At 37.3% G+C, this 23,533-nt stretch overlaps 1 protein-coding gene across 4 annotated transcripts in view; it reads left to right on the top strand.

The window, feature by feature from the left end:
• Positions 1–536: 536 nt before the first annotated feature.
• RNF145 (ring finger protein 145) overlaps positions 537–23,533 on the top strand; it is a 44,692-nt gene continuing 21,695 nt past the window's right edge. The window contains exons 1-5 of one of the 4 annotated variants that reach the window (XM_033096569.1): positions 545–761; positions 1,989–2,138; positions 6,202–6,405; positions 12,093–12,201; positions 21,516–21,607. In XM_033096569.1, the coding sequence (XP_032952460.1) occupies positions 6,222–6,405; positions 12,093–12,201; positions 21,516–21,607 (385 nt within the window). In that variant the 5' untranslated portion in view covers positions 545–761; positions 1,989–2,138; positions 6,202–6,221. Of the gene's footprint in view, positions 764–1,988; positions 2,142–6,201; positions 6,406–12,092; positions 12,202–21,515; positions 21,608–23,533 lie in introns of all 4 variants that reach the window. The other 3 variants (XM_033096570.1, XM_033096571.1, XM_033096572.1) reach the window with 3 other exon arrangements.

Here is a 23,533-nt window from a genome sequence, read left to right as displayed (position 1 = left end):
ACAGACGTGGTCTGATGCTTTGGTGTTGAGTCTAGTCCAGTCAGTGAGGGAGTTAAAAAAGATTGTGGCATCACTGCTATTGCACGGGGTAAGGATCAGACCCTCCAATTCTCCCACGTGGTCCGGGCAGGTGAGGGTGGCTGTGGGTGCGGGCGACTCGTGGTGCTCGGGCAGTGTGCGAGTGCACGTATGTCAGAATGGCGCGTGGCACGGTGCGCGGACAGGTGTCGGGGTGGTATGCGTCTCCATAGCCGCCAGAGCCTGGCTGTGTGGGCAGCGGGAGGTGTGTGTCTCCCGCGCAAGCACCGGAGGCTCCGCGGGAACACCCCGCGGCTGCGATTGTGAGTGAGTGCTGGCGTGCGCGCGCGCGGGGGCGGGGGAGGGGCGCGCCGCGCTGGCGGGGCCGCGCGCAGGCGCAGAGCCCGAGAGCCGGGTCGCGGCCGCCGCAGAGTGCTGGGGGCGGGAGGACCGAGCGCAGGAAGCCATGGCCGCCGCCGGCTGCTGAGGGGCTCGGCCAGCGAGCGCATGCTGCCGCGGACGATGGTGACCGCACGGGTCGGGCCGCTGCCGCCGCCGCTGCCGCCGCCTCCCGAGACGCAGCAACCAAGGCCCGGCGCGGAGGAGCCGCCGCTGTGAGCCGCGTCGTCCCGGCCCCCGTCGCCGCCGCCGCCCGAGAAGAACGGGAGGGCGGGCGAGAGAGCCGGGGAGTTGCGGAGCCGTACAGCCCGCCGGCGGCGCCGCCCCGCGGGCAGGGAGCCGAGGTGACCGAACCGTCCGCTCCGGCCGGCCCCCTCCCGAGCCCCCAGTCCGTTTCCCGCATCCTCCCTCCCCTCCCCCATCCCGTGCTCCGCTCTCCCTGAGCCCCTTTCCCGGTTCTCCGCCCTCCTCTCCTTCCACCCTCGGCGGCGTCCACATCCCTTCTTCACCCGCAGCGCCCCCTCCCTCCCAACAGCCAGCCCCTCCTGTGGCCCTCCTGGCTGGTCTCCCGCTCCCCGACTCTGCGCGCTCCTCCTGGGGCCCTGCACAGAGCCCCCCGCCCCCAGCTCCGGTGCACGGTCTCCCGCCTCCCCCCTCCCCATCCTCCTGGAGACTTCCCTCGCCTCCCCCAGCATTCCTAAGATGCCCGCACTCTGCGCTTTCGCCCATCGCCTCCCCAGTACCCCATTCCTAGGCCTTTTGTAAGCCCCTTCCTGGGCTGCCTAGCTCCTTTCCTCCAGCTCCTACTTGCAACTTTTCCTTTTCTGCGTCTTTGTCCACTTTGCTTCCAAGCTTCCCTCCCTCTTTCCTGTCTCGCCTTACCTTCTTTGGTCTACGCACCCCAAACTCAGCCTCCCCCCATTCATGCGGTTTGAGATTGTTTGGGGGGTGCAGAAAGGCCTGCCAAATCATTCTTAGAATGGGGACCCATTTGCTCTGCATCCCATCTGTCTTTTATCTTTTTTTTTTAAACAGCTAGAGCTCTCATCATCTCATCCTTTTTGTCTCTCGTTTTCTCTCTGGCTTGCCATCTTTTCTGCATCCCTGTCCAGTTCTGCTTTCCCCACCCAAGGTCCCGGAGATCCATGCTCTCCCTTCTGGAACGAGACCCCTTGCTGTTCGGGGATGAAGAACTTCGCCCGCGTCTTTCTTGGGAAGCTTTTTGGTGTGTGGCGCGGGGTAGCCAGCACCCTTGGCCAGACAGGAGGGGAGCTCCCTGGCACGGGTCTCTTCTTCTGGCAGAGTTTTTGTGAACGTAATCCCCTAGCCCCGCGGCGGCAGCGGCCCGGCTGCTGCTGGGGCTGCGGCTGCGGCTGCGGCTGCGGCTGTTGCTGTTGCTGCTGCTGCTAAAGCGCTGCCTGCTTTGCAGCGAGCTGAGTCGGGGTTACTATAGTTCAAACGCGTCTGAGATCAGCACGCGTGGGGGCGGGGGGGGAGGAGGTGCGGGGACAGCGGAAGGGGCTTTGCACTGAGAAGGCATCAAAGATTAATGGATGGCTTTTGCATCACAGCCTACAGTAAACAGGAAACTAGTTTGAAAGGAGAGGACTGTGTCTTTATTTTTTAAAATACGGAGTGTGCAGCTCTGAATCTTGAATCATGACCAAGGATGAGCTGTCTGTGCTGCAGGCGTGACCCAGGCTGAGCGCCCAATGGCAGAGGTAGCAGTTTTTATTTCCACTGTCTGGTTCCTTAAATTGAAAGGTGGCCCTTTTATTCAGAATGGACTCCATATCTTTGCTGTTTTGGAGATGATGAGAAACCACAGAACTGCTAGTAGTTTATGTGGAAATCAGGTACACACAAAGTTAGCTAGCAATGCGTGGGAGTGGGGAGGACCAGCTATATTTAAAACATGTGCCAATGCTTATATAAGAAGTGCGTTCTCCCGTATCAGTTTTTGGTGTTTACTTACGATTGATTTTAGGCTCTAGCTTTGCCCTCTTACATTTTTAGAGCTTACCATCCTGACATAGGGACAGGCAGAACATCTGTCAGTTTTCAGATTGGTTTTAGCAGATGATAGTTAATATTTTTTTTAATTGGATGAGACAAAGATTAATGGTGAATGATAATTAATTTTTGTTTTTTCTTTTGATGGGGGAAAAGGTGTAGAAACTTTCTGCCTTAAATTACCTAAGTGTTGTACTGAATATTTTTAAATCGGGTCATATAGCATTCTTATTTTTGCTTTGTCTTTTAAAAGGGAGTTTATTTAGGAGATGTAAAATACTGTTCATTTTTTTGTAAGACCACATTTTCCATTTTTCTTATTTGACAATTCTTCAACCGAGACAAGCGATCACTTTAAAAATTTACATTTTTCATATTGTTCATGTTTGATTCCTTCAAATTCAAAACAAATGCATTGTTTTCAGGAAAGTGTAGAATGAGGCTCCTGTGTTTCCTAACCCACGAATATGAATGAACCATGCAACGTTATACTTATACAAGACATTACTGTGTTTGTAAATAGCGATGTACAAACCTGGTGCTTCCAAATAGCTGCTTCCAAGCCTGGGAAAGTCATTTAATGAAATCACTGTGGCACTGTTTTTGGTTAGCATTTGTTGAGCCTTTTTTGGCATTATTTGAAGAAAATATTTTTTTTTTGGTTTGTTTAACACTGCTTTACTGTGTAAAACATCTTTAAGTTTGAGTCACATTTAGTTTTGTTACTTGCTGAGACATTGTGTTGTAGTATTACTTTTCCAGTTCTTTTCATAGTTCAAGGAGGAAGTTTTAAAATCTTGCATGGGTGGTAGAATGTATGCAATTGAACTGGGCAGGAAGCAGCTTATATATTTGGCTTTAGGAGTGTGAAGCCTTTAAACTTTCTTTACCTTTATTTTCAAGGATTATTTGGTATATTTTGGTTTTAAGAGAATTTTGAGTTGCTTCCAACTTAGAATATGCCCATTAGATCTGTCCAACAAATCTAAGGAAAAAGATAAATTGGGCTTAAACAAAACATCTTTACTCCAGGAGAGAAGGCTCCATTTTTACTTCATGCTGGTAATATAGTAATTTGGCAGGTGTGAGTGATTTCAGGTGTCTGCAAACAAGATAACTATTTCAACATTTTGTTTGGATATTGGTTTAGTGTGTGGTGCTAGAGTGTAGAGTACACTCTTTTTATTTGTGCTGGTCGCCACCCTATCTCTCATGTGGCACTTCTACTTTAGAAAGATTCAAAATTACAAAATTTGGGGGATGATGGGGTTTTTTCTCTTTCCGTTTCACAGCTTTTGTGAATAACCTTTTGGATTTGGTTTTCCATGTATTAACTTTGTTTCCTTCACATTCCTATACATGGTAAGCTTGCCAGTTACTTGCTAAAATATCACATACATACAGAAATAAATGAAATTTTTAATGATCAGTAGATTTGTTATTATATACACATATTCTATCCAAGGCCCTTCTTAATTTAGACATTTGAGCCTTGAGTTTACTGTGCAGTAGAGTTTGGGGATCTGTCTTAGGTATCCTTCTGCATTGACAGCTTTAGGGACCCAGGATTTTCTTTTTATTGTTGCTCTATATTTGTGAGACAGGTGTAGAGATGATTAAGAGGGAATGTGTGCCATTGTGCTAATGGCTTTCTTTTATAATAGAGATATCCTCTAAGAATTTGGGAGATTTTTTTCCCCCTGCAGTTCATGTCTTGATTTCTAATGCAGGATGGGTTATTTCTTTAATTTTTTCTTTATCTTTTTAAGAGCTACAGTAAATGTTGACAGTGGGTACATTTAAAAACACAACACATTGCAAACAGAAAGGCTCCAAGTCAGATGAAATAAATATGGATCGCAAGTATTAACTCAGTAATACTCCCGTTTGTTTCTTTTTGTTGTTGCTTGCAATAGGAGTAGTGATGTATCTTGGATTCTAGAATATGGAAAAATAAACTCCCAATGGAAAAATAGTTAAACTCCCAAGAGTTCATTGAGTTATAAGTTTGAGTAAGCAGTTATTTCCCGTATATTTCCTTAAGTCATTTAGATGGTACAGGCACATTACACTTTTTACCAAGAATTTTTCTTTTAAATGCATCTCCCTACCTCCCCAAATAACACATGGGTATTCTAAAACATTTGACAAACGGAAAACTATACAAGGGAATAAAAATTACCTCAGCCTCACTGTTTGAAAAGATGTTAATGTGAATATTTTGGTGCAATTCTTCCTAGGTTTTTTTTTTTTTTTTCTTGATAATATGAGCTTTGAGAAATTTAGGTTCCCGAGTGGTATAATTTGCAATGAATGTTGATTAGAGATTTTATTTTTCAGTGCCTTTTTTCCCCTTAGGACACAGCTATTTGGTTTTGAATGTCTCACAATATTATTTTTTATATATATAGCAATCGTGTTCATTTAAAGTAATCAGAATTACAATATTTATAAAAATGTTAAATTTGCATTATTGATAGCATATATTATCACATTTGGGTAATGGGAATGATATGGGATCAGTCAGCAGTCAGTTAAATTAATCAGTTTTTCAGTGATTAAAAAGCTTATAATAATGGTGTGCCAAGTTGAGCTGCTTTTTAAAAAAACTATCTGAGCTAGGAAGCTATCAAAATTAGAGGGTAAAATGGAAATACAAATATTTAACCATAGCATAGCAATCTGTCACTATAATTTTCTTCAGAAATAAATGTTTTAGTTTGTCCTGTAATGTCTGAAATTACTGCCAAAGCTAGAAATGTGTTTAGCTTTCTCAGCATAATTCTTAAAAGGAAATTGTCAGAGCCAACAATCCAGAATTATCTTTACTCTTAAAATTGCCTTTTCCCCACTTTTGTTTACCCTGTTCTTTTTTATAATTCCTTGGATTAAGTGGCATTTCAGTCATATAAAATCGTTTTCCACTGAGTTATCCTTTTAGATAGTAGATAGTTCTGGAGAGCCTTCATTTTCTTCCTTTTTTTCCTTCATTCCCTTCATTCGTCTACTCATCAACAGCTCAGCAAAGACGGGCTGCAGACTCACAGTGCCTGATTTTGTTCATGTGCCAGCATGTCTGTTGTGCCAGGATGTTTGTGTCACAGGAAGAATTTGATGAGCATTATTTTCCTACCTTGAAGGTAGATTACGCGAATTTCCGAATTTCCGACTAAGAGTTTAACTGCAGTGATTCAAGGAAACAGTATTGCAAATAATGTTTTCTTTACTTTTACATATCCTAGGTTCTCTGAATTGTATGTATATCATGTAAATTCAGTACTTCAATTTTGGAAAAGGGTAGACTGAGATGCTGCAAACTTACTGTGTAATTATCAAATTTTTACTGAATAGCTTAGTTTTTTTGTATAAAAAATATTTAGTGTTTTCCCGCTTTTTTAAGAGCTACATAAATCTCAAGTAACTTTATAGGAGTGAATTTTTCTTTTCAAGTTGACTGGACGAGAGCTACAGTATACTTAGAGGGTATGTTGTTGCTATGTGCCTAGATTTGGAGTTAGGGGCTTTTTAAAAATAAGTTTTGAGGCCCAAACATTTAATTAGAATCTGAAGATTGGGCAGACCTGAAAGAGTCAGTGTGAAAGCATAGTACAAAGTTTATATTATAAATACCTAGAAGTAGATGTGGCTAAGAAGTTTGATACATTGTAAGGTAGTTTTTGTATAGTACCTGACAATCCATTAGATTCATAAGAGGATGTCGAAAAGCTATTTGAGGTGACTTATTTTTATTTTGTGTTTCCTGAATATTAGGTCTGCTCCTAGAAAAAAACATGGCCGCAAAGGAGAAAATGGAGGCAGTGTTAAATGTGGCCCTGAGGGTGCCAAGCATCATGCTGTTGGATGTCCTGTACAGATGGGATGTCAGCTCCTTCTTCCAGCAGATCCAAAGAAGTAGCCTCAGCAACAACCCTCTTTTTCAATATAAGTATTTGGCTCTTAACATGCATTATGTAGGTGAGTGTCCATATCACCTTTTTTCATCTTTTATTGAGCATTCTGATTTATTTTATATCTTTGCATATTTTTTAATTTGGGTAACATGAGGTCCAGTTACATTGAGATGATAGGGAGAGATAGTCATTGATGAATGTTTATGAATCTTGTTTATAGTCTTGTCTTACCAATGGATGTGGATTGTGAGGGGTAGAGGAAAACAGACGGTGTTGGGTTTATTTACTGGATGAAACTAGAAGGCAGAAGAAAACATTTTAGAGTTCAGTAGGATAAAATGTAAATAATGAGAAATGCCTTTCCAGACATTTGGCCTGTTCTAATTTGTCAGTATTTTGGATTTTACTAGTAATTCAGAAAGTAAGCTTTTTGAAATGCAATATTCTTCATTGTTCCAATACATTAATATCAGTTGAAGATAAAGCATTTATTTCAGTTAAATGAAATGTGGGCAGTGATATTATAATTTGGAGTTAGTGGTAAAAGTAATGTTGAGAGGTTAAAGAAATACAGGCAGGAAACAGATAAAATTCATCCACAATGGAAGTCATGATCCTTAATTTTTAGGTTAACTTTTGGTTTACTTGTAATGATAGCAACAGTATGTTTTATTTAATGTTGCTATTGCCTAACTCAAGACATGGTTTGAATGATGTACTATAATAGTTTTATTAATATTTTTATTAGAATTGCCCGTCAACAAGTATAATTTTTTAATGAAATTGTGAAGGGTTGTCCTGTCTTTATGAGATGTTTTATTTTTATCTATAGAAGAACTTTATGGATTCCAAAGCTTAGCCAATGAGAACCCCTTACAGCTCTAAAAGATTACCAAATAAGCCATTGTGGGAAGAATTATGGTCTAGCAGAAAAGACGGTGCCCGGGAAGCAGAACACCTGAATACAATAAACTCATCTCTCTTAGGAGGCACTACCTTGGGAAAGTCTGTGAAATGAGAAGGTTCTTTTATTCTTTCATGCTGCGAAGCACTATAATTCTCAGCCCTTTATTGAAGGCTTTGTATGTTAGCCAATTTATGGAAAATAATTCCACTCTGTTGTAGAGGAACAATTGAGTACTTGGCTTAGATTTTTAGCTTAATCAGCAAAGTAATTCACCCTGTAGTTTAAAAAATGTGCTTATCATATATATTATTCCTAAATAGATTGAAATATTATAAAAACAGCTGCCTAATAACTAGAAACATTAATTTTAGAAATTGAATGTTTCTGTTACATTGCCATTCATTGCTCTCTGACATAACTTTGGAAACAACTCAGACTTCTTAAATATACTTATTACATGCTATGGTAGAGTAAGCTCAGTGATTATCTACAGTAGATAATTTCAGGTTGAATGGTTTTTGGTTGGAGTAACCTTTCTGTCAAAGTATTATGTATGAGTAGTGTTTATATAATGTTCTCGATTACAGAATTTAATCCTTAAAGCACATTTTAAAAATTAAAAATTCTTAATTTTTAAAATTGGTAATTATGTTCAAAAAGCATAAAAAACATACAGTGAAAAGTTATCTTTTCCTATATCTGCTCCTCATCCACTAAGTTCTCATGAGTCCCAACAAGCAGCTGTTTTTACTTTCTTGTGTATAATTCTAGAGATATTTTATATATATGTAAATATTATAGGTATATTGATATATAAATGTAAATATAATATCTAAATGTAGAAATGTATTTCCCCGTTTGTACAGATGGTAGCCTAATACACACTGTTCCGAACCTTTCGTTTGTTTTAATTTACTGATGTGTCATAGAGCCATAACTACTGCTTTTAGGTATTCATGAAATAGTTTTGTACTCTGTTCTGTCAAATCATAAGGTTCTGATTAAATGTTGAGGCTTCACTCTTCCCCAATCCTACAACTTTGTTTTATAGTGGTGTAGTATCCTCATATGGCTGTACCATAATTTATTGAACTAATTACTCTACTGGTAGACATTTTAGATAGCTCTGTCTTCTATTTCATTGTGTTATTCTAAATAATTTTGTATAACCATAATGTCATTAGATGCAAATACAGCCTTGGAATAAATTACTAGAAGTGAAATTGCTGGCTTAAAGAGTATATACATTTGCAATACTGATCAATACCATTCTCCCTAGGCACTAATCACAGGGTTTTACTATTTTGTACCTCCACTAACAATGGCTGTGAGTTCCTGTAGTCCTACATCCTTTTCAAAACAATGTTGTCAACCTTTTATATTTAGCTACTCCAGTAGGTGAAAAATGTATGTTTTTAAATGAAGTTTTAATTTGTATTTTTCTTATGAGTGAGATGTAATATATTTACGTTTAAGAAAAATGTGTATTTCTTTTTCAGAGAGTTGTTAGTTAATGTCCCTTGCCCACTTTTCTATGGGATTGTTAGCCTTTTCTTCCCAATTTGTGGGAGTTTGGTATAGATTACAGAAAGTAACCTTTTGTGATGAGTTGAAATTATGTTTTCCGGTTTCATTTCCCTTGATTTTGCTTGGTGTGTTTTGACATGCAGAATTTGTTTTAAATGTGGTTCAATTTGTTGTTTCTTCTTCTATAGCTTTAGGGTTTTCAATCCATTAGAAAAGCCTTTCCTGTTCTTGAGTTTATAAAGAATTTTATCATATTTTATTGCATTATTTTTGCGGTTTTATTTCTTAAATTTATTTATTGTTTCTTACATGTAAATCTTTGCTTCATTTAGAATTTATATGCATGTACAGTGTGTTAGAGGTATAATTTTATTTTTTTTACAGATTACTGTCTGGTAACCTATATGTATTTATTAGTTTAGTCCAAATTTTCCTGAGTATTATATACTAAATTACATATATACATATATAATATATAGTATATACTGCATACTAATTTATACTGCATACTAATGTACTGTATTATCACATACATTTTGTTTCATTTATGAACTTTTTTTCTATCTTTTTAGTTTGCCTGTTACTGAGGATTTTGATTCTATTTTACTGTGTGATAGTTAGTGCCTTCATTGTTTTATATTTCCTGCTTTGAGTTTTTCTGTTATTGTTAGTTTTCTATATGAACTTTAGAATTATCTAGTCTTTGTAGTTCAAATGATTTGTGCATACTATCATTTTTGTATAAGTGTTCATAATCTCTCAAAAATCTTGTGCAATATGTCATTATCATAGTTATGTTTCGACTGGAATGTGAAAATGGGAGTATAGATGAGTCATAGGGTTTTTGTTGTTTCATTTTTTTGTTTTATTACCTAACCTAAGTGGGTCTCTAATCTAAGTGAGAACCATTAGTTCAGTCTAAACTTATCATGTACAAGGCTTTATATTGAGGCTTAGGGTATCAGCATCGTCTCCTAATACCCTCCCAATAGTCTTTCTATTTACACCAAATTCTAGTCTAGCGTACAGAATTTACTGTCTCCTGATAATATCCTTTGTTTGTTTGTTTTTGTACCTTTTTTGTTTTGGTATTTGGTTTTTCTATGCTATTTTCTTTTCCTAAAACTGTTCTCTTTTTCCTTAGCCTGGTATAACGCTCCATTTACCTTTGAGGTCCAGATCAAACTTAATCACTTAATTAACCATAGCCCTGCTAATGTTTGTTTATTACAGCACCAATATTGTTTCATACTTTTGTCCATGTTTATTTTTTCACTGGACTGATTTCTTTATTCTTTGGCTCTTCCATATATCTAGTACATATGGATCACACTTGACATGTAATGATGTTGGTTGAAAGACTGGATAATTGAAAGAATGAATGAAATGAGTATCTTTAGAGAATTTGGCTGCTGATTTTATGAGATGTGCAGGAGAAGGAAAAGATTAGAATACCTGGAAAGGAAAATGCTAGTTCAGTAAAAGACAGAATTTAAGGAAAGGTTTCATGCAATAGACTGATTAGAAAAATCCTTCAGCAACAAACACGAGAAATGCTTGCTAAATATAATAAACAGCCTTTTAAATGCCTCTAAAGTCCTTTGAGATAGGGGTTAATAAAATAAACTGGGGGCATTATTTTAAGAAACGAAAAGCGAATAGAAATACTTATCTCTGACTTGTGCTGGATTGTTCTTGAAGTTAGGATGTGTGGGAAGTCTGAAATCTCTCTTTAGTTTTTAGCACACCTCCTGTTTCCTTAGCTTTAAGCATGAGTGAGTCACCATGAGTGGGGCATTAGTTGCTAAGAAGGGATACATGTGCCCAAATAAAGCCTCATTAATAAGTGGAAACTAGTTACAAGAGAGTTGACTGGGACTAGAGTTTTCAAGATCTAGAATGTCAGACTGAGAAGTTCAGAACTTTTGAAAGTTTTAGAGCAAGACTGTTCTCTAGATGAAAGTGATAGTTTTGGGAATATTACCCTCGTAATGAAATACAGGATGTATGAAGATGGAAAGAGAGTGAAAGAATAGCAATTAGTGTACTATTATAGAGCAGATTAGGATGGGGCATAGGGACTGGAAAGGAAGGGTAACACATGAGAGACTTACGGAGGAAGAGTCAGCAGGACTTAGTAACAAAAGATGACGCCGGTTTGAGTCAGAGTGGCGGGATTTAGGAGAATGAAAGGGTGAGGCAGCTTGTTGAGGGAGGCGGATGGGAGCTCAGTTTGTACTGTTGTATGTGAGAACATTTAACTGGAATACGTCTTAGGTATGAGCTTTGTGAAATGTCTACTTCCAATAAGAAATGGTGGCGTTTTTTGCTTAGAATAGGCATTGATTAAGTTCTTTAGCTTATGTAGTAGGTTTCCAGCAACTGTTTGTTGATAACATACATCTGGAATGGTATCCTTGAAGCAACAAAATAGATTCTTTGATCTAGGTACTTTATAGAGAGAAAAGCAGTTGTTCACAGACTAAATTTCCTATTTTCATTTGAGAGGGTGAAAAGAAAGTGGAGGGGAGAATTAGAGGGTAAAAGGAAATTCATGTCACAGAACCAAAGGATAACAATTTTGAAGGTAGTTGCCTTAGATGCTGGGACAAGAAGAAGCAGGAAGTCTTCTTAGATTTGACAGAAAAGTAATCATTGACTTCTGAGTCTCTTTAGAGTGGGAGGGGGTTTGTAGATGGTAGAGGGTAATGAGGGAATAACATGTTTAGAAAATAGGGGCATCGGTAGTTAGTTTGCATATAACATATCATTGGAATGAGAAAAATAGATACTAGAATAAGAGAGATTTTTCTTCAAGATTGGGGAAGAGCTCTGCACATCCTTTGAACAGAAGTAGGGACTGGTTTCAGGAATGATTGAAGATGTAGAAGATAGAAGTTTTAGGAGTTGGAAAAATAAGATCTTCAATGGAATGGAAAGGGCAGCCTTAGAGAGGGACATGAAGATGCCCACGTCTTTCTCTGGGACTAGATAGAGAATGAGAGAGTTGGTATAGAACAGATAAGTAGACATCGGGAAGGGTAGATGATGAGAGGAGTCCCGTTGCACCATTATGTGATGTATTAGATTATAAAGTAGAAACATTTAGAAGAAGTGAAACATACTTTATATCTTCAACAAAAAATCCATAGTGAGTTTACTGTGCTGACCTTACTCTGATAGTGAAGTAAAAAAACCTCAAAGTTGTTGAAACCTAATTGGAAAGTAATTTACTTCAAGCTCTTTTTATTAGTGTAATTAATTTGGAGACTAAATTAGACTTGTATTTTATTTACATCTCTTCATTTTTACAACAGGTTATATCTTAAGTGTTGTGCTACTAACCTTGCCCAGGCAGCACCTGGTTCAGCTTTACCTGTATTTTTTGACTGCCCTGCTCCTCTATGCTGGACATCAAATCTCCAGGTAAGAATTTGACTCCATTTTTGAAATGTATGACTGAATTTAAAGTTTTTCTTTACCAATAAAATACTTTTCATGAACACTATTAAGAAGCTGAGGTTTTGGTAGATATTAAAAAGTTATTTTGATACTTGTTTTCTAAATAAATATTATCATACAGGATCGGTAGCTGGGGTTATGCCTTAAATTTTATTTCTGCTTTTAAAAACAATCTTAAGATGCAATGGGCTGTAAGGTTATGTTTACAATGATACCCATGAGCTTTTCTGTATTACCAGAGAAAAGAATTTCCAAAGATGAGCAGTAGGAACAGTTTAACAATTACAGACTTCATTACTTTCATCATTTCAGAGAGAGAGTCAGTTTATGATGCATGAGAATCAGTCAAGATGCACCAGGTATATAGGGAATGACTAATTATTTGATGAGGTTAATTGTACAGCTCCAAACTTCTGCCTCTTTAGCGATATTGTCTGTTTGCCCAGGTCTGCTAGTCCCAAATTTTAAGACTCTGGTGTGCCAGCGAATATGAGGTTCCTACTTTGGAACAGAATATTAAAATATGGGTGAACCAAAAGCAACACAGTAAATGTAATGGGGTAGACAAATTTGGGGGGTATAATTTCTTTCGTTTTGATCGAAATGTATACCCATAATAAAATACACTCCCAATTCTAAGAAGAGTGACAGTTAGCTTTGTATATATAACGGGCTATAATTTTTTTGAGGTCTGAAATACACATTTGCTGCAGTCTTGAACTTGAATCTTAGAAATAGCATTTTTATAACTTGAATAGTTAACTTTTTAAAACTCCTTTTATTTTCCTGATTATAAAATATTACTGTTCGCTGTAGACAATTTTGGGGAAATACAGAAAATTTAAAGGTAATAACAATCACACTCCCCATAGATAGACCTGTTAAAATTCTGGTATTTCCTTCCAGTTTTTTAATACCTTCCAGTTTTCACCACTTCAATAGATAATTATTTTTCCAACTCCTAAAAAGTGAAAACAATGAGCAGTCACTGGCTCTTGCCCCTTCTTGTTGAAGGAGGACCTTCATCCTCCTTCGTATTTCAGCTAGATATTTCTCCAAGGACCCAGATTGTTTCCCCAAAACTCAGTCTTCTCACGTTCCTCTCTTCTGTGCCTGTCTGGTTGATTTCTTCTGCTCAAAATGGTACCTGGAGGTGTCCTACTTTTTAACGTCTGCCACTGTCTTTGCCCAGGGTATGTCCTTGCATATCAAAGTTGCAAAATCTGGAGCTGCCAGAGTCGTGTGCATTTCTTGTGATCCTCACAGTGTTTCAAATCAAGCTGTGTCTTACTCTAAAGTGGAGACAATGACTTTTCTAATTTAGTGTCACACAAGGATGTCCCTGTGTCTTAGACTCCTCCTTCCTGGGAACAGCCTATTCCTGTAACATCTTTCTCCATAGAGTTTAGACAAGGAGTCCAAGAGCCAGTCTGACACAGACATAATGTCCTTCCTATTCCACTGCCACCAACCCCAAACACCCAGCCATAATCTCGTCCTGTGGCTTTACCTAGACACCTCTGAATCTCACCTTAAGCTCAAAGTAGAGATGTTCCCTATCTTTTTATTCATGTTTTAAACAAAAAGTGTGCAATAGTTAGTGTATGGGCTGCTGAGTCACCGTTTTAGGGTGTAATTGAGTGCCTGGACACACATGAGTGCCACATCTTTTGGATAAATGGACAGGTCAGCTTTCACAGCTTATGTACTGCTCCGTAACCTTAGTGTCACTTACCAGAAAGATACATCTCGGTTTCCCTCACTTGTAAAATGGTGATAAGGGCTATTGTGAAGATTTAATAAGATAAAGCATGTAAAGCTCTTAGCACAATTTCTAACACTTTACTGTTTACTAGTGCTCAGTGAATTTTAACTGACATTCTTCATGTCTTGTTTTTATTATGCAGCAATGTTTTACGAGCATTTTCCTGGGTTGTTAGTCTTTAAAAAATGATTTTTTAAATGGCATAGTATTCCATGGTATAGTTATATAATGATAGCTTTTTAGAGTTAATAGGAAAGAAATTTCAAAGTTGAAGGTAGAGCTATTAAAATTATTGCTTTGCTAGTTATCATAATTCTGGGTGAAAAAACAATGAACCTGCCCTTTTCCTTAGGGTTTTTCAGTTTCTATGTGGTTTGTGGTGTAGTGATAGCTGAAACCATGTAGCTCTATTTTTGTCTATAGTTTTACCATCCAGACTTTTCCAGAGCAGTCAAAATTCTGTTATATCAGGATAAAGGGGATCCTAAAAGTGTCAGAGGTGAAAAAAAGCCTTTTTCTGACTTATCCTTGTGGCAATTTTAACTTTTTAGTTTTAGTGTATGTGGGAATGTTTTTTCCTAATGTTTAAAGTTTGTTTTCATTATGACAAAAATCCAAACTTATTTTAAACAATTAAAAAGATTGTAATAAAATTTTACAGTGTGCAAAAGCATTTCCAGTTCTTTATTTCATTTCGATCTTTATAATCTTTTGAAGTCTACAGATGAAAAAACTAAAGTGGGCCAACAGCTAGGAAGGGGCAATCCCAGAGTTTAACTTGAACCCGGGTTTTCTTAGGTCAGTTTTCTTAGGCAAGCGGTAGAAAGAAAATTAGTTTTAGAATAACACTGGGTAGGAAATAGGTCCCCTACTTCGTAAATACTATGTTACCTTGGCAAGTTGCCTCTCTGAACCTGGAAAGTAAGACTGTCCATCTTCTGGAGTTAGTTTTGATATTAAACTAACAAATTCCAAGAGGTGGCATATTTTAGTATTTCTCCTCTTAGGATAATTTACAGTACATGGTGCTCTCTCACAAAAGGTTAGCAAAGGTGTGTGATTCTTGAATTATTCATAGCATGTCACATTTAATAAATATTGAAGCTCGAACATGTCACATTTATAAAATGTTAAGGCTGAAGTTTTTAGTTAAAAAAAAATAGTTCGGATTTCATGTGGCAGTTTCATAACCAAATATCTTTTTTAAAAATAATAGCTTTATTGAGATATTGCACATACCTACTTAAAGTATACAGCTCAGTGAGTTTTAGTACATTTATAGAATTGTGCAAACCATGATCACAATCGAATATAGAACATTTTCTTCACTCTAAGAAGACACCCCCTACCCAGCAGTCACTCCCCATTTCCCACCAATATCATCCCCTCCCCACCCCACGCACCCCAGCCAACTGTGATTCTATTTTCTGTCTCTGCATTGGTCTATTCTGGATATTTCATAAACATTGAATTATATAAGTATGTGGTCCTTTGTGCCTGGCCTTTTTTACTTAGCATGCTTTCAAGATTCATCATGTTGTAGTATGTATCAGTACTTTCTTTTTCTGTCCAAATTATATTCTGTGTGTGAATATACCACATTTTGTTTATCCACTGATGGACATTTGGGTTGTTTCCACTTTTTGGCTATTATGAATAATGCTGTGAACATTCATGGTTTTCGTGTGGACATTTTTTTCTTGGGCATGTCCTTTGAAGTGGAATTTCTGGATCGTACAGTATTTGTTTGACCTTTTGAGGAACTGCCAGACTATTTTCTAACGTGGCTGCACTATTGTATGTTTCCACCAGCAGTGTCTGAGGAGATCAATTTCTCCGTATCTTCGCTAACACTTGTTGGTACTTGTATTTTGTAGTATAGCCTACATAGTGAGTATGAAGTGATATTTCATTGTGGTTGTTGTGATTTGTAGTTTCTTGATGGCTAATGAGGTTGTACATCTTTTCATGTAAATTTTTGGAGAAATGGTTATTCAGAACCTTTGGCCATTATTTAATTGGGTTGCATTTTTTTAATTGAGTTGTAGGAATTCTTTATATATTCTAGATACAAGTCCCTTATCATTTATGTGATTTAAAATTGTTTCCATCATTCATTCCAGTCCAGTTATATCAAGGCAGAGTATAAGCATGGTCCTGAGAAGAACAATCAATACTTGGATAATTTAAATAATCCATTTGGTACTTCAAAAACTGACTTTAGAAAAAGACATTTGCAAATATTAATTTTTTAAATTGAAAATTTCAGGAACTCTTAAAAAATTGGATCTATTTTCCCTAAATACATGTATTCACATAATGAGGCTGATTACCCTTAAGTGAATAAAAACCTGTTTAGAATGTGCCTACAAATGGTTATAGCTTGCAGTTCAGAAGAATTAAACTTTAGAAAATCCATGGATTTAGGTGGTGTAGTATGAACATTTAATATTAATATTCTAATTGAGCTCATTAGAATTTGATAAATGTCAGGTTTTTAATTCTTAACATTACTAAATTATGCCTATCATTTTGAGTGATGTAAGAAATGTATTTTCCAGTGCCAGTCCTACTTTAAAATTGAGACTGTCCAGAGCTAAAAGGGGAAAAAAAAAAACTATGACCATATGGCCATTCCTATGAGGCTGTGGTCATGGTTCAGATCCACAGTTGGATGTTTCTCTCTAAAACTTTTAAACTCCAGTATTCTTACGTTCCTTGCTTTATTGTTAGATTTTTGAACCAGCATATCAATTTTGTGTGTGTATGACTTGAATTAAGAGCCCATCGGTTTCAAAAGGTGAAAGTATACTACTTTTCATCCTGGTCTTGGTGTGTTAATATGGTTTCAAATGTAAAGCTTTCCCAGGAGTTACTTACGTGTAGAATACAAGTAATTAGCTCTCCATTTTATGAAAGATTGTATAAGTCTAAGCTGTAAATGAGGGTTTCTCTATGTGGGGACTATTAGCATTTGGGGTGGGGTCATTCTTTGCTGTGGGGGCAGTCCTTTGCATGCAGGGATGTTAACATCCTGCCTCCACTCACTTCATTGCTGAGTCCCACCCTCCCCCAACAGCTATGAAACCAAAAAGTGTCTCTGGTTGCCAAATATTGTCTCCCGAGGAACAAAATTTTCCTCAGTTAAGAACCATTGTTATTGGATAAAAGGATTGTTAAAATGAATTTTGTCATTATATACTCAGCTTTTAATTTTGACAGGAATAAAATTGACCCATTTCAGTATTTGATGTTTTCTTTTTTTTAAGTATTATCAGATGCAGGCACTAAATATTTAGTAGGGGGTCAGAAAGAAGCTGAAGAAAGAAGCAGGGTGGCAGAGATGATTTAAGTAATTAAACTCTGGGTGAATGAACTATTCAGTTGCTAGCACAGCATTTAGGGTGTAGTAAGTAGGTCCTCAAATCCAGGAGTCAGAGCATCTCAGTATCTGTGATCTCTTAAACTGAGCTGTGCCTTTGTTTGCACATATTGCAAAGATTAGGTTTCTTTGGAAGTAACATTGTAGGAAAGCTCTAAGTGGCCAGAATGTACAGATCCTTCCTAAGTTGTTCAGTAACTCAGGTTGCTTAAGAGACTGTTATTAAGTAAAGGTTTTTAACCAGTTGCTGAATTGGTAGGCTCCTAGGTTTTGTTGTTATTTATTTTTTTAATAACTTTTATACTTCTCTTTATAGCAAGAGTTTTCCCAATTGCAAGCTATCCTTGAGTCTCTTTTCAAATACATCTTACACATTCCTTATGCCCCTAAACAGTTTCAGTCAAAGGAGAATAGGCTCCGGAACAGGGACTAGGTGAGGGGATTTTAAAGTGTTTCGTTTGTTAGTGCTCAGGGTTGGCTGTCAGCATTGCACACATTTCTGACAAAGTGAAAAAAAGAGGCTTCATACAGGAAAGATTTTATTCAGTTACAAGTAGAAGGCAGGAATTCTTGCTTCTGACCAACTTAATACATTTTACCATTTAAATCTTCTAAATCAAAAAATTGTAATACTGCTTTTGAATATCTCATCTGATTGAGTCTTAAAATAGTTATAAAATTCTGTTAAAAATTAGAATTTCTGTTAAAATTTAGGCTCTAAAATTCTGTTAAAAATTAGGCTCTTGCCTCAGACTAATTTTTGGCCTGTAATGATTCATGGAATTTTAGATAATTCCTTCTCTGGATCCTTCTTTTTTAGTCTTATTGTCATGTTTTTTAATGTTGTGGATGACCTACTCTGTTGAAACTGAGTATAACCAAGAGTTTTCATTGCCACCATGAGATACTGTGAAGTTAAAATTTATTTAGATAATAGAGATCTTTGTTAACGTTGATCCTTATTTCAGTTCTTCTGTATAGTTTGGGATGCAGTGCCCAGATTCTTCTTTCAGAAGGGACAGCGAGGGGAGTTGAGCAAAGGGACATGATCTAAGATCCTTAGGGGAGACGTTAATTAATTTATGTGGCAGGATGATTGATCCAACAACTCAGGTTCTTTTGGACAGTTTAATGGACAGTAACGGGGGACATTGCAGCATTGAGGGAGAGCCATTCCTGGGGTCCTAGAGGAGGGCATAATGAGAGAGCTAGTGGGAAGAAACTGCTTAACGTCAGGGTGTTGTCTTTATGGTCTAAAGGCCGATTATTCTAGAATGCAGCCTCCCTAAGTGTCCTACGTATAATCTCAACAAATCACAAAGTAATGATTGTATGGAGACTGAAAAAGAGCTAAAAAGAAAATCATAAAAAGGATTAGAAAGTTAAGAACAGGCTTTTTAAAAAAGCCCAAAGGAGTACAGGGTATGATAAAAGAAAAGGAAACAGTTACATTAAAACCTTTTCTAATAACCCTATAATTAGAGGTAAGATAAGTAAAATGAGTGATATTTAAAATAAAAGACAAAAGGAAGAAAGAACTAGCTAAATGGAAAAGAATCTAAAAGTAAAAATAAAAGATATAATTTTTAAATAGAGTAAACTTTAAAATCTTTAAAAACTTTAAAACATTTCATAACATTCTATATTTTTTATCACACTTGTAATTAAATAATTGATAGGATAAGTATTTGTTTAATGTATGTTTCCCCTCCTGGTTTGTAAGCTTCATGCTCATAGGGATTGCAGTATTCTCAGAGTCTAGCAGTGCTAGCAACACACGATGGATACAGCAAATTCTTTTTGAGTTAAAAAGAAAGAGCATAGAGAATGTTAATTTTCCTTAGAAGTTTTGTTTTGTGAAATTAGAATATAAGGTAAGAGACTCTAAAGATTAAAGACAAAGAAACTTTTAAAAAGAGGATAAATCAAAGTAGGCTAGGAAATACTGCAAAACAATTAACAAATGACTCGGCAATAAGAAATTCAGGAACAATGTTGAGTTTGCTGAGTTATATTTTAAAACATCAATACTATGATGACAAAAGCAAACGAGGGAGAGAAACCATGACAGGGAACCCAGTCTCTTCCCCTCGGCCCTCATTGTGAGAGCTCATGGGGACTGAGGTCCTTTTGGGGCACCTTTTGGCTTTTCCCCTTGGGGATATTGCTCTTGTAGGCCCCCCTTTTTTATTAAGGTGAAATTCCCATCACGTAAAATTAACTCTTTAAAGTGAACAATTCAGTGGCATACATTACATTCATAATGTCGTCGTGCAACCATCACCATTATCTAATTCCAAAACATTTCTTATCACCCCAAAATAAAGCCTAGTACTTTTAAGTGGTCATTTCCATTTCTCCTCTCCCCAGCCCCTGGCATCCCTGGCCTCTTTTTAAACTGAATCTACTGGGGAGGGATGTGGTGTACCCACAAAGAAATTCTTTGGCTTTAGAGGCCTATGTAGTAATGAGACTCAGAGTGAGATCTCTTTCAAATATAAATTTATTTCTTTAATAGTGTCTTCAATGACTTCATAAATCTAAGTGGTATTCATACGTTTTAAATTTCATAATTTCTCTTAATTCTTTAGCTTTCTGTCCTAAAACTATATAAAATATAATGATTACATTGATGTTACCTGTGGTAATCTAGTAATCAGATTTTATATGTAATTTACACATGTAGCATTTGTGCCTCTCTACATTAAAACAGGGTTTCAACCATTGAATTTCTGAACTGGATAATTCTTTGTTGTGGGGGCTGTCCAGTGCACTGTAGAATGTTTTGGCAGCATCTTGGCATAGCTGCCATAGCACCCCGAACTCCCCCTTCCAAACTGTGACAAGTAAAAATGTCTCCAGACATTGCAGAATGTCGCTTCAGGGACAGAATCACCTTTGGTTGACAACCACTGCATTAAAATTATTCCTCTTGAGAATTTGACTTTGTCTCAATAGAAGGAGACTATTAATATGTTATGAGTTGCAAGTAGTCATCATAGAGTGATAGAGAATTGCTAAATCAACCATAAAGCTTAGTCATTGATTTTTATAATTGTTACCAAAACTGCTCCCATTCTTAAAAAAATTTTATTTGGGTTTTTCATTTTGGTTGTCGGCAATGCTCTCCTTGCTGATTGTGTAAGGGTCATTACGTGTTTGGCTGTGCTTTGCTAAAGGAATGCAACTTGATTGCCTAATAGGAAGTAATTTCATGGAAAAAGTAAATACAGCCATATGAGTTTGTTCAGAAATACTGGAAACATTCAGACTATTTTGAAGTACGATGAATAAGGCATTCAACAGTTGAAGAAAAAAGAATTTTTTAACACAAATGTCCTCACTTTGATGTCATACAAACTTAAACAACCATCTTCTAGTGTTACCACTTAACTTACTGATAATAAATTAAATTCTCCCTTTCTGTGCTTCCTGCCTAGGTCCTAAAAATTGTTTTCTCAGAGTACAAAGGCTCTTTGGCTACTACTTAAATCTTATTTCTGACTAACCACGTGTTAAATGAAATACACTTAATAAAGGAATATTTGGTTTAACATTTGTTTCAAAATGAATTTGTAGCCTACTTCATTATTATAATTTTAATTGTAGATTCCCTGTAGAGTTGAAAGTGACAGTTTTTAAGAATAGTCCTCCTATGAGCCAGTTTTCTAACTAGTTTGGGATTTTACCTGTAATTAAGTATAACTGGGGACAAAACTTTAGGGAAAATATGACAGGGGGAATGGTGGAAGAGAGCCAAAAGAGGAAATATTAACTATTACTAGATATTACTAAGTAGTAGGGTAGAGAGATGGCACCTCGACTGGCTTTCTACTGAGCATAAAGTATTTAATAAGGTCATGGGAAGAAAGAAAATCCCACAGTGAGCTTTGGCTGTCTGCTCTGCATAGTAAACTTCAGTTTCTGTAAATTCTGTTCCCAGTGCATGGAAGAAGGAGATGAAGGCCATCCCTATGTCATTCGTATACTTAAACGTTTCCTTAGTATAGCTGTGGAGAGAGGTGTTATTAACAGAATATACTTTTTATTGGAATTCTGTGCTTTGCTTGCTTCTCTCCTCTATCTGCACTTGGAAAGTATCTAACACACTCTGTCATTTTACTTATCTAGGGACTACGTCAGGAGTGAACTGGAGTCTGCCTATGAAGGACCAATGTATTTAGAACCTCTTTCCATGAATCGGTTTACCACAGCCTTAATAGGTAAGTATTACAAAATAATTAAAGTGTAGGTAGGAACTAACCAGTCTTACTGTCTTATAAAACTGGTGCATAGTTACTACAAAAAAAAGAAGAAAAGAAAACTCAGTTACTCGTGGCGACTCTTTCAAAATACAGCCATTGTTAAATGTTACGTTTTCTTAGTCTTTTTTCCCCCATGCATAGGTGTTTATTTTATTTTGTTATTTTATAAAGCACAACATTGGTTGTGCTTTTTTAGCGGTATTTTAATTATTTGGGGAGATTAACTTTTAAATAAAGCTAATTATTTTTCAGATTAAAGTTTATTGTTATTGAAAGCCATCATCTTATAGTCAAAAATAAATTGTCAGAAACATGAAGAACATGAGACATGATTGAAATATTCGGGTAGCAGAATGTTAAAAATAAAAAGTGTTGGCTAAGACCCCAAAGCAATATAGCTGTGTTGTAAAGTGAGGTACTAGACCTTCCCATGCCAGAGTTGCAAAAAAGGAAGTGAGAGAAAACCCATTTTGTGGTTCTTAACCTTACCCATGCAGAAGGTGTTAAAAGGTTGAATGTTGGAGATAGAAGAGGATTCTTTAGAGAGAACTGTTATCTCTGAAATACCTCCCCAGGCCTTAAACTCGAGAATTCTGCGGTGGAGCATTTGGAGAGTCACATGTCTTTTGTGACTAGGGGGGTATACTGTGGACTAGTGTCTGACCACATCACAAAATCTAAAGCTGCACCGTCCCAAACTCGCCACATGTGGCTTGGCTACTGAGCACTTGTGATGTGGTTAGTCCACATAAGATATACTGTAAGTGTAAAACACACATCCAGTTTTGTAATACTTAGTACAAAAAGGATGCAAAATGTCTTGTTAGTTTCTTTATATAGATTGAATGTCTATGATAATATTTGGGATATATTAGGTTAAATAAAATATATTGTTAATTAATTTCACTTTTTTTTTTTTTTAGTTTTTAAAATGAGGCTACCAGAAAATTCAAAATTACATATGTGCCTCATATTATAATTGTAATTTGATATAAAGACCAAAGGTGGACTGGCTGGCTGGCTATTGAGTTTTCTGACTGTGTAGTGAAAATGTCTTGTAGGGTTCTCTGTATTTCCTAATCTGTGTAGGCAAAGGATGTTTCTTGTGGACTAGATGAAGGCCTCCAGAGTGTTTGGGGTTTTCTTAAGTCTTTCCAAAAGAGCCCTTTAGAAGGATGACAAGACCCCAACAGAGATTGAACTTCCAGATTTCCAACAGCTGAGGAAAGCACCAAGAACAGCCAGGAAAGCGTCCATAAGAAGCACGAGGGTTACTGCAGATGAGATCCAGTGATGAGAACAGTCTCAGAATAACCCATTCAATTGCCTGGGAGAAAGATCAGTTTTAAATTACCCCAACTCCAGGGAGCAGCAATACCATATCCTTGTAAGAGTACACTTGAGTAAGAATTGGCTACTTCCCTCCGTCTCCTTCCTCCCTACCTGCTTCAATCATGAGTAAGTCAGGAAGAGAGGGAGATGGTGCTGGCAAACAAAAGGGGAGAATCCTGCCATAAGTGCTCCACCGACTCTGGCAATGCAGCTTTTTCTGTCCATAGTGCCGTAGGAGGCCTGAGCTAGATTAAGGGAAAAGCCTCAACTTTAAATCAGTTTCAACGTTTTGGTTATTACTAGATTGAGAAGTGTAACCTAAGCCAGCTAGGTTATTAGAAAAGTTAATGGGATTTAACTTTAGGGGTAGGAGAACACTAATCTTCACAGAGTGGATTTTAAAAGACAGTAGGAGACAAAAATGTTGCCTTATGGTTATATTCTATGAGTTGGTATATTCAATAATGGTAACGTTCAAGTATGAAAATATTTGCTTCGGTAGAAAGCTTGTAAAATATTCTCTTTTATTCTGTGATAGATGCAGTTTAGTAT

The sequence above is a fragment of the Rhinolophus ferrumequinum genome, chromosome 24 (assembly GCF_004115265.2).
Source record: "Rhinolophus ferrumequinum isolate MPI-CBG mRhiFer1 chromosome 24, mRhiFer1_v1.p, whole genome shotgun sequence".
Taxonomy (NCBI): Eukaryota; Metazoa; Chordata; class Mammalia; order Chiroptera; family Rhinolophidae; genus Rhinolophus; species Rhinolophus ferrumequinum.
The sequence above is the reverse complement of the archived record's forward strand: the minus strand, read 5'-3'. Positions and strand labels throughout refer to the sequence as shown.